This window comes from Serinus canaria, chromosome 4 (assembly GCF_022539315.1).
Source record: "Serinus canaria isolate serCan28SL12 chromosome 4, serCan2020, whole genome shotgun sequence".
Classification (NCBI taxonomy): domain Eukaryota; kingdom Metazoa; phylum Chordata; class Aves; order Passeriformes; family Fringillidae; genus Serinus; species Serinus canaria.
In genome coordinates this window covers 22,031,340-22,043,117 of record NC_066317.1, presented here as the reverse complement: position 1 = coordinate 22,043,117, position 11,778 = coordinate 22,031,340, and the positions used below count along the sequence as shown (strand labels likewise).

General features: G+C 37.8%; 1 protein-coding gene and 1 long non-coding RNA gene across 7 annotated transcripts in view; one reads left to right on the top strand and one right to left on the bottom strand.

The window, feature by feature from the left end:
* Positions 1-11,778, bottom strand: part of RAP1GDS1 (Rap1 GTPase-GDP dissociation stimulator 1) — a 90,684-nt gene that overhangs the window by 42,252 nt on the left and 36,654 nt on the right. For 4 of the 6 annotated variants that reach the window (XM_018926824.3, XM_018926825.3, XM_050974061.1 and 1 more), the window contains exon 3: positions 1,289-1,411. In XM_018926824.3, coding sequence (XP_018782369.2) covers positions 1,289-1,411 — 123 coding nt within the window. Of the gene's footprint in view, positions 1-1,227; positions 1,412-11,778 lie in introns of those variants that run through there. The other 2 variants (XM_018926827.3, XM_050974062.1) reach the window with 2 other exon arrangements.
* LOC127059573 (uncharacterized) overlaps positions 50-11,778 on the top strand; it is a 28,716-nt gene continuing 16,987 nt past the window's right edge. Inside the window, exons 1-2 of the long non-coding RNA XR_007777522.1 lie at positions 50-640; positions 4,783-4,862. This is a non-coding gene — a long non-coding RNA (uncharacterized LOC127059573). The remainder of the gene's footprint in view (positions 641-4,782; positions 4,863-11,778) is intronic.

Genomic DNA, 11,778 nt, shown 5'->3' with positions numbered 1-11,778 from the left:
ACATTGATTTTATTCTTAACTTTTTCCTTCCTGGGTAGGAGCTAAAAGGACCAACTATGAGGACACATGGTTGACAGTGTTGTTCTAAAAAGACTAATTATGAATTCACTAAGTACAAAAAAAACTCCAGGATATATTTGCCTTAATATCATTCTGAAACATTTCTAAATTTAAATTTCTATGTATACATATTTTATTGCCTCTTCATCTAAATAATTTTAACACTTAAAAACTAAACATACCTCTTTTCTTTTCTCATTCATGTTTTTTCTGAATAACCATATATAACAGTCTTAAAACCAGTAAATTGGGTGGAGGTCACCATGGGGTATCAGTAAGAAGCTGTAGTCTGTGATTGGTCAGAAAAGGTGGAAATGGAATGTGAAAGTAGTCAACAAAAATGTAGCCCTTTCCCTGAAGAGGCATTGGCATGAGAGTTTACAAAGGGAGAGGGATAAAGCTTCCAGGACAGGAGTTAAGTAACATTCTACTTTTCTCTCTCTGGCCTGTGGGGAAGGAAAGTCCAAAATGGAATCTCTGCCTCTTCAGCTGTGACAACAGCAAGCCCAGGAGTGAGAAAAGTCAGCCACAAATGTCCTCTACCCTCATCACAGGGTCTGCCCATAGTATCTGCTTGCAGGTATGAGGCCACAATACGCAGGTATTGGGTGAACTTTAAGATAATTCTGTCTAAAGAAAAATTTAAATAGTTTTTTGATTCCCTCCAATGTTATATTATATAGTGTATGTATATAATACATACCAAAATGGAACTGATTCTTATTTGGGACTTTGGACTTCAACACATATAATGCTCTTTAGGTAGGACTAAATGGTTTCAATGTGGTATCAAAGACTCATAATGGTTATGAAAAATTTCAGATCAAAGAAATTACCTACTATCCCTTAACCACCTGTATAGATGCTACTGCTATAACTATGGGCCCTATGCATAACTGGCTGCACACATTGTGCATGTCTCTTTTTCTACATGCTTTTCATACAGAAATGCATTTCATCAGTGGTCAGCTATTTCTGTCCAATAAATTACATTACTGTCTCAAAAACTAAACAGAATGAAAGTAAGAGAAATTCCAGCAGCCAACTGCTATTCTGATTGTATTAAAAAGTACAGAAAAAAAATTAGACAAAATAAAAAGAGTGAAAGGGAGGGAGATGAAAGGTGTCTAATCTATAAAATGAAAACATAAATGAAGTAAAACATACTGACAAGTGAGGTGAAAAACTGAAGATGTTCCAGCAGAAAAGTTCTTGTAGAAAACCTCACCATTTCTGGCTACTTCTGCTATGATGTTAGCTACTTTTGCTGTGCAGGAAGATTGTGGCGTCAACAGACTCGCGAACACCTGAAGAACTCCACTTTTCTGGATTTTTTCACTTGTCTCCATATCTGAAAAACACATCACACAAAAATGACTTATGCATCAAATTGCTTTGGGGAAGAACAGAAAGAAAAGCAGAAGGGAAGTCTTCTCAAAAGTTATTATGATAGTCATTATTTCCCATATAAGAAGCCAACTGTTAGTTTAGTTTCCATACTTATTGTATCTGATGTACTCATAGAACATAATACTTTGCCATTTCTAATCAATTGACCTTTATAACATGACTGCTATGTAAGTATATACAGATACATGCTTACTTGGGGAAAAAACTGGAGAGACTGTAAGAGTAAAGGTCATAAAGAGAGATGCAACAGGTAAAGGTATTATGTAAAAGTCAAGGAATGACTCTTTGAAGAGATGAATTATTTGAAATGTTCAAAGAATGATGGGGAAAGTTCTTACAGTTTAGGGTACAGCTTAATGCAGTGTAGGAATCAGAAACTGGAGAAGAGGGAGAGCTAAGATGATCCTGGTTGTAGACTCCTCTTACTCTCACTAAAATATCTTCTATGTTACTCTGTTACTGAGTGGCTCCAGTATGGATTCAGTAGAAGGGAAAGGGAAAAACACTGATTTCCTGTAGTAGATATCAAAGATTTGTGACAAAAGCTTTCCCCTTTCTGTATGTAGTAAGAGGAATTGTGCAGCTACTCCCTAACAGGGCCCCACCTAACATTGCTGGCCAACAGCAATGCTCTGTAACAAACTGAAAACCAACTTTGATTCAACAGCAGTTAAAGAAAAGCTACTAGATGCCATGACATATTTTACTAATGCTTTTAGAAATGGCCTATTTGAGATGAATATTCGTGTGACACACAGTACAACTAGATGGCAGCTATCACTTTAGAAAGCAGCATGACTTCTTAAGCCATTTATAAGGGAAGTTATTTGCATTCTTCAGAGTTTACTTGAGATGCTCCAGTTCATGACTTTTACAAAGCAAAACAAATCCATCTGAATGCAGTTTGCAACCACTCTTTGGCTGTGCTTCACCTGTAAATCGATAATGACATACCGCCCTCTCTCTTCTCGTCTTCCTTCCTTTCCCCACTCTCAGGGCTGCAATTGAATTTGATTTGTGGCAGCCCCAGGACCACTCTGCTGCCTCCAAGAGTGGGAGAGATTCACTCAAGCTGCCCCTGAACAGAAGCCAGCACAAGCCTGGCAGAGGTGACTCCCATGGGTTTTGTGGCTCACACATGCTTCAGTGTCTGAGAGCTGGTTATGTCTACATGACAGAAAACAGACTGAAAACAGAGAACTTCAAGTCTGGACTGCAGTTGTGCCTCCCATTTCTGTATATAATTCTATTTTGGCCTGTTGGTGTTTGGCTACGACCACTCAGCTCCAGTATGTCAGTGATGACATCTGATACAAACAGATTAGGCATCAGTAAAGAGTAATCTCAGCATCTCATGCATAATGTAAGTGCTAGTTATTATTAACCTGCTTGCAATCTAGTTAACTGCAATTTTTGAAATACACTGAAAAAAACCTCTCAGAAGATAAAATGTAAAGGAGCTTATGGCTTATTTGAAAGCTTTTACAAACTGACATATAGCATATACTTAGTAGCAATATTTTCCAATGGATATTGGCATGCAAAATGAAAGTCTGAATTTAGAGAAAATCATATCAGGACTAAAGACTAGTCCAGACAGATGTCTGTTAAGGAAGAGCTTCTCTCTCCTTTAAGTTCGAAACTCAAAGTACAGAATTCAAGATGCAAAATATGGATATGTGTGAATGTGTATTGGTAGACAGGAGACATTAATGCATTTTCTCCTGTCACGCTGCTGAGATATACAGTATCCAGTCCTATTTTCTTGGTCTGTAGTTTGATGGACTCATTACTGTGCAAAGCATAAATTACATAAGTAGAACTAAATATATCCTGCAAGAAGTAGGAAAATAAAATTAAATGCTTCTCCAGGCAAGCTGTGTGTAGCAGATACACCCTGATTTATTTTATTAAGAAAAGCAAGTGAGCACCATAAAACCACAGCCTTAACAGCCCTCTCAGAAACTGGGAAATCAGTTACCTGGGATCACACAGATGAAAACTGACCAGGGACTTATTCCTACTCTGAAGCAGTAGAGGAGGCACACCTGCATATACTCACTCATCCCTTCAAACCAAAATCCTAATGTTTCTTGTTAGTCAGCTGGGTATCAATGTCAAACTTTTGCTAGTCATAAAAGAGGGAAGATGGATTAATTAGACCAGCAGTGAGTGCAGAACACCCCACCTCTACTCTACTTGGGTGAGTGCTCAAACATCATTATTTTGAGGAAAAGCACATTACTCTGGCATCAGGCAGAAGAATTACTACTATCAGCCCACAGTGCTCCCTGAGGCACTTTTGCCAGGAATTGTCTTAGGTGTAAAAAATGCCACAGGGTGCTTCAGCTTGTCTACTTCAGCAAGTCTAAGTAAGCACTGCTCTTCCTCTGCATAACACATGCAATTTACACTTGGTGTAATATACAAATTAATTCAGTTTCAAAATAGAGAGAGGACAGTATGACACTAAATCTTTGCAAGTAGTTTATAGTAGATCCTCCATATAAGGCATCTGAAGAGAATGTGCCAGGAAAATTACTCTTCCATCCTCATGTATATTACTCTGTTTAGTATCTGCAAAAAAAAAGTCCATTTTTTCCAGGGATTCTGTGTTCATCATATTAAAGTACTAATTAAGAAGCTGGGGAAAAAAAAGAATGTGCTGTAATATACAAATTAATTTTACAAGTCACGTGTTATTAGCAGGTATTTTTGTTACAGGAAACCAATCTTTCTGGAGTTTTGAAATGCTTAAACAAGGAAGGGTATTTTAATTGGAACAAGATGTCTTATTTATAAACCAAAAATTGCCTTGTTAAATATAGCAATTTTGCTCTGTATTTTTTATACTCTTTTAAAGGAGGAAGACTTGACAGGCAAATAATGCACAGGGCTGCCCTGTGAAGTCTAAACAAAGATCTTCAACCACCCTTTGCTTGTCTGCAGAATCAACTGTACACTCAGTTCAGGCCCTAAGTGTTAAAATGCATGTCTGTAGAAGAGAATACCAAGCTGGAGGTCTTGAAGATGATTTCAGCACAGCTGTAGGTATATAAGCATTTCTTATAGTGCCCAAATGGGACATTTGCTTCACTTAAAAACATGAGCGAACAGTCCTGTGCGTGACTCTCCTCTGTGCTCAACTTCACATAACGCCTGTCCCATATAAATACATAAAACATACAGAGACACAGGAACAAAAATGAAGGGAAGTCTGTGTGGTGTTATTCTTTGGAGGGGACAATAGATTGTCATGTTTATGTAGCAGTATTTTCAGATTGTAAAAACCAGTTGGTTTTGATTCTGCAGAACCTGAGAGTGGGAGACCACACATCAGTGCTGCCACAGGGCTGGTACCCCTACCACTGCCTGGCTCTAGAAGAAATAAGGTAGGTTTTTTTTGCTGAGAATTAGGAACTGCTAGTGGCTTTAGCATAGGCAACCCTCAACTCTTGCCTTTATTGCTTCTCTTCAGAGGCTGGAGAAAGCCTGCCTGGCTTCCTGTCTCTCTGTATATAACCACTAAAGAGGTATTATTTATTAAGGATATCCATCTTCTGCATGGTAATTTCATTCTGGGCTTCCTAGTAAATTATTAGAAGGTAAACTGTTTTGAAAACTTTTTTCAGCTGTCATCTTTTAAATTGCTATTTCAGTTGTAGTTGGAGCATGTAAGAATTCTACAGGAGCAAGAAAGACCTAGGCAAATCTCTACCACTTATTCTCCTCTTGTGTTTCTGTACTGGCCAAAAAGGAAATCACAGCCAATGCTCCTTTATCAGAACTGCAACCCCTTTAAAATCCATGAAATTTGTCTGGAAAAAACCTAGCAATGTAGATAGCCTGACTTTAGGGTCCCACACCTCATAATCCTTTTGCTATCTGTGATGTATCTGTGATTTCAAATGATTTTTTTAAAGACTGCTTTTCAGTCTGCTTACACCAGCCCACAGCTAGAGCTGTCCCCTCTTAAAGCAAAGGAACTGTAGGACTGTAATAATGCTGCATTAAAAGCAGCCCTTTTGCACACAGTCTAACACAGCATAATTGGAGGGGAAAGCCCTCTAAGGTTAAGCCTGCTGCTTTAGATGCCTCCTTGTATCATTTGATATCAAGACAAAGGGTATGTTAGATCACATAGTGTCAAAATCTTATTGATGTCACAGCTGAGTGATTAAAATGTCAATATGCTTGCTTTTTGTGGTTTTTGCAGTGCCTGAAGTCAGAATAGTTAAGGGTGTGGGCAGGAAAATCTTTAATGCCACAGATCAGAGCTGGAGAGCTGAGCACCATGGCTATCAGACTGGTTAATTAAGTAGCAGAAATCATAGGAAAAAAAATCTAATGTGTTTCAAATTAAAATTCTACACTCTTTTCCTTCTCGGCTCTTTCCTCTGAAATTTCACTTCCCTCTATTCACTCTTCTCTCCTCCCTGTATTATTTTGTATACCTTCAAATGAAATAAAAGGCAGAAAGGGAGAAGGGAAAGGCAAGGCATGTCTCTCAGCACTGCCTTGCTAGCAGAAGAAAGCTGTAGACTCACCATTCCTTATCCCCTATGAACAATGAGTCTAAGTTACACTATTAGTAACCCTACAGCTGTGGTGGGTAGCACTGCAATAATTCGGAATATGTGGAGCATCACACCACAGAATTATGAATAAACAGCTTTGTGAGAGTCCTCTTTAAGCAAACTGTGTTTGCCATGTACTCTTTTGAAAGTCTTTCTAGCTGCAAAGATGTTTTATAAACCTACTGGAACTACTGCAGAAATTTACCTTGGCTTCATAATGTTCCTCCTACATGTACTCTCATCAGAAAGAGAAAGATGAACACATGAATAAATAATGACGAACCACATGTATCATGAAAGGAACCTTCCATCTGGCTCTTTCAGTAGGCAGAAGGGAAGAAAATGAAGGGAACAAGGGATATCTTTTGATCTGACACATGCTCCTAACCACCACAGTAAGAAGGTTCATGTGACCATGTGTAAGCACTGATGCTCTCTCTCTACACAGCCTCCCTTAAGAAACATTGTCCCCCTCTCCACAGCCTCCTACTGTATTTTTCAAACCACTAAACGAAGATTTTAGTATGGCTACAAGAGCACAAAAAGTGAGTTGTAAAGAAGCTCAGAAAAACAAATTATATGCTCTCATGAAACAAAGAATACACCACTGATAAGGAGGTTTTGCTTAACAAAACTTAACCAAAGAGTCTGTTCCAACTATCAAGAGTTATTTAAATAGGGAAAAAGAAGTCCTTTAATAATAATAATAATAATTTATGTAAAAAAAATAACTGTAGACATTTGATTTCTTTTTGGCATGCTCCTCCTCACATGGAGAAATCCCCAAAATCTCCCTGTTCACTTTTCCTTGAAATTAGACACCTATTAGGCAAGGAGGGAGGATTCTCCCTTAGCTGTACAAATGTTTCCATCATGGTGTTTGCTCTGTTTTGTCTCTGTCAGCAGCTACAGGGCAACTTCACTTCCTATTTTTAACGAACAAAGAGACAGTACACAGATGTTTGTAATTAAAATCTCAGCTCTAACAAGGAAGGAAGGACAGATGGAGAGACAGATTTATCAATCAACTAGCTGCATGAGTCCCGATGATTAAATTCTTCAAAAGCTGCATCCAAAGGATAAAAGTGAATTTCAGGATGAGATTCTACCCACTGAATAGCCTATTGCAGGTACCAGTGAAGTAAAGATATGTGACATCTTTGCCTTCAATCAAGAGAAATGCACATATACTTCCATGAATAGGTCACAGCACAGGGCAGAATATTAAAGTTAGGCAGCTTGGCACCCCTGAGTTCCTGAACTGCATCCAGTAGCGAGCCCTGGCATGTTGCTGGTAGATTTATCCGAGCTGTTCCCCCTTTCTGACTCACCCTCTCCAGGATGTAACCACTTCAGTAGCAAGGTTGCTGAAAGAGTTTGATGTCAGTGCCTCAGGTGCCAGGTTTGTTGTCTGGCATCTTAGTACAAATGTCATACACTCACATCTTCGTGTTTTGTATTCGGCTTCCGTGGACATTTTCTTTTGCCTCCTCTCTTGCTTGTACTGACTGAACTTAGTTGAGGTTCCAGGGTAAAGGGTATTAACAAATTCTGGTTCTATCCAAATTTGATTTAGTTTCTTAACATCAAATCAAATTTGAAAGCTGATCATTTTATATGCAGGAAATGTTTCATGTTCCTTTTAAGCAATCTCTTAAGAGTGCTCTTAAGTGAGCTGAAATGCCTGCTGTGAAATTCCACCCTTTGCTTATTGAAAGAGTACGTCTACACATACAGGAATTTTTAAATCTGCTGGTATTTTTAGTGAGCTGTGCTATCAGAGTAGCTTAAAGAAAACCTAATCTTAAAAAGATCACATTTTTAAGTTATAAGGCACTGGAGCAAAGCTAAGAATGAAACTACAGACCTGAAATTGTGAATTACATGATCTCTAAATATCTTTTTTTTGTAAAAGGTAGGCGTTTTCCTTTGCATTTTTGAAATGCAATAGAGAAGCAAAAGAAAAGGCCTGCCTTTTGAAAATGCAATACAGAGGCAGTTTAAAAAAAAAAAAAGGTGAGTCAATTTTATTATCTGGAACTGCTATTCACTGATGCCTTCTGCAAAGAAAAAAAATAGAATAGTTAATCTTTATTTGGCACATTGTGTATTCAATGAATAGCACTTGGAATTTAACACTTGGATAAACATTTAACTATCTGGCACTAACTAAATACATCACTATTAAGGGGAATTTATGTAAAATATAATCCCACTAAGCAGCAGTGATTACCATTCAGTATCATTAGGGTAAGCCTGTTTACTGGGAGACAGTCCAATAAAAAGCAGTCACCTTGATTTAGTATAGTTATACTGTCAAAATATATTATATACAGCTCTTAATGAGGAAACATTTCTGGATTATGTGTCTACAATATCATGACAAAGCAACAATCCATGAGCTAAAATGCAACAAACATCCTTCTTCTGCAAAAAGAAGGAATACTTTATAACACAGTATTTGAGCCAAAACTCCCTCTTAAAAAATATTCATCAGGATCCCCAACTTTTAACAGGGCATTTGACTAGCAATCTTTGCAGGTAAGATTAATGGGTTGATTGGCTGAGCTGGCCCAATTAAATTTGAACCCCTGCCTCTATTAGAAGAAATTATCTGTGTCAGAAGCAGACTAGAAATTCTTCCTGGTCTGAGATGTGGGGTTTTGGTTTGACTGCTTCCTACCAGCCACTCAGGTACAAGCATTTAGCTTGTTGGTTTTTTTTCCCAAAATTTTATCTTTATATCTGTTTCTGCCTTCTTCCATTTCTCTTCTTCCACTAAAATAAAAATCTTATGTTCCACTGTATTCCCTGTTACTCATCCATTTAGTTTCATTTCTTCCTTTTTCATTTCTACTCCCTTTCCCTCCCTTGGTTTGAATAGATGTCAAATGCATTATGCCCACTCCACTGAATTCCAAAGATGCTGAATCAAGGTTTAGTAGTAGCTAAACAGACACTAGTTCATGTCTTCAATAAATAAAAAAACCAAGTCCTACAAGGTACTATGATGCCTTAGTACTGCTTTTAATATTTTTGTAGTTTCCAAGACAAAGCAGGAATAATAATAAAGTCCTAAAATCTTTGTCATAGGCTAAGGACACCATCTACCTAAAGAATACTTTAATCTCAGAAGAGAACTATAAATTTCAGGAGACAGTTAGCAATAATACTGTTTAGTTTTTATCTTATTGGAGGAGGATGTAGAAGCTTTCATCTGCATATTTCCTCTTCATGAATAACACCATAAATGTCTGTTGTTTGTTTGAATGTTCAAGCTGAGACATTTACATGTCAGGACTAACATGCCTGCTGGGTCTGAGTATACATCCATGGGTGTGATGCCTAGAGAGGCTGACCTAGAACAGAGGCTGGACAGAGTTAAAAAATAAAGTAGGTGTACATCAAAAGGCCTTAAAGGATACTCCTTGGGCAGTACAAGAGCCCAGCCAGGGCTGCACTCAAGATGGATCCAAAGTGATCCCAAAATGGACAAGCGATCACAAGGTCCCACACTTCTCTAAGTTTTGGTCCATTTGCATATTGGGGTTAATTGTCCAATTACAGCTTCAGGTCATGAAGTCCCATCCTCCCTGCTCGCTCTCTTCAATTCATTGTTGTTTATGCTTCTTGGGCTTGAGGCTTGCAATGGTTGTCCTTGGTTCTCAGGCTGGAAAAGGATTTTTTTATCTATCTACCCTGTGAAGACAACTTACCAACACTTAACATGAAGCTCAGAGTTATAAACCAAGGCAGCACAGAATCTGAAAAATATGGAAGCTAAAACTTAAGTCACCAGGCCTCCTTCTCCTTCCAAGATCTCAGCTGAGAGACATACACCAGAGATCACTGGAGGGCACACCCAAGGAGGATCAAAAATCCTCCTGGAAAGGAGACTGCTACTAAGAAGAAAGGGAGATGTTAAAGATCAAAGAGGAATAAGAAAGCAGGGGAATGCTGTTTCTCAGTGAACTTAATTCTACTAGTTATCAGTTGTTTTAAGGCCACTAATCCAGTTAGTACCACTGCCTACCCCCTTGGTTGTGCTAAGCTCTCTTAATGTGCTTATGCACTGCCTTGTCACAGCTTACATGTAAAGTGTGCTGAATCTGCAGGGATGCTGAAAGCTCTTTTTTTATTTATACAAAACAACTGTGGTCAGAATAGGGCCTATAGACAGTTATTGTTTTAAGCTTTAATGGTGTGCAAGCATTCACAATCAGGAAAGCATTGTTCATTGGTCATAATCTGCATGAAACAAGTCACATCATTTTACTCCTATTCTGTCCATACAATTTCTCCAAAACAGAGAAAGATTAGTGTGCTGATGTTTAAGAATATGTTTGCTTGAGCATGCTCTGAAATGTGGAGCTTTTTCTCCATGCTCTGTTCCACAAAAGGGAACAGAGAAAGCTAAAGATGTATAGCCAACAGGAAAAAATGAAAGTGATTTTACTTGTTTGTGCCTTTGAATAACTTTGCCATGACAAGAAGTTCTATAGCTTAATTTTTACCATGTTTGGGGCAGGAGGATAGATATTTTCATGCTAATGTGAGAGGGCTGTGGAAACAGAAGATGAAATGACTGTTTCTTAATCCTCTGTGTACGAAAGAGGTACAAGACTTCACTGAAATCAGATGGCACTTAGTGTTACAAGTTAAGCAGGCAGCTGCCTACCTCACTCTGCAATGAATAAATAAGAGTGTGTACACAGAACTATCAAGAAGGTACAAAAAAAAAGAGCTAAATAGATAAAAATAGGTACATCTTGCTTTTTTCTTTTACAAATCAAAGGTTATTAATTCATAATAATACTTATTAGTAGTATTAATATATGACATACTATTAATTTCTTAATGTATTATTATTAATACATAATAATGAATAACAATATTAACAATTTAATAGCAAGAATAATACATTTTAAAATCACAGGAGTTTTTTCAGTTGAGCCCTGAGTTACAGAATTACAAAAATCTCAATTTTTCATGATTTTTCCACTCCAATAGAGGAATTGTTCCATTTTCTATGGCCAGTGAAGATCAGAAAAACGAACATCAAGTATAGGAAGCACAAGTACTAACTAAATTCAACAACATATGGAAGCCACAGCTATGAAGAACAGAATAAAATGAATTTCAAACTGAAATATAACCTCTGTGTAAACATATGGTTGTGAGAACTGGAAATCCACCAAAATAATTAAAGAGAGAAAACTAGATGCCTGTTAGAGCAGGTGCCTACCCGAGTTTTAGGGCATTCAATGAGAAGTTTCACCACTGCCAAAGGAATGTAAGAAATCTGCTGTGTCTCCAGATATTCAAGATTTTCTTAAGCACTCCAGATGCCAACACATCCTCCTCTGGGATGCCATCAAATAGGAACAAACCCATTTCAGAAAACCCACTGGTGACTCCCAAGAGAAAACCTGAACAAGAAGCTTTAGGTAGGAGAGATAAGCCCTTGGTCCCTACAGGCTGGAACAGAAGGAAGTGATGGCAAAAGCTTACTAGAAATTGCTCAGGTAATTTGTAACAATGTTATTTTCCCTGATACAAAACAGCCAGTATATTCTAAACAATGCATGGCTCCAGCACCTACATTGTGGGGTAAAGAAAAATGCTATTATGAAACTGTGTGCATTATGGGAAGAAAAATGGCTTCTAAGCCATTAGAAGTAGCCTTTGAATAATGCTGAGATTTCCAGTTTCAAGCATGAATTAAAAATTT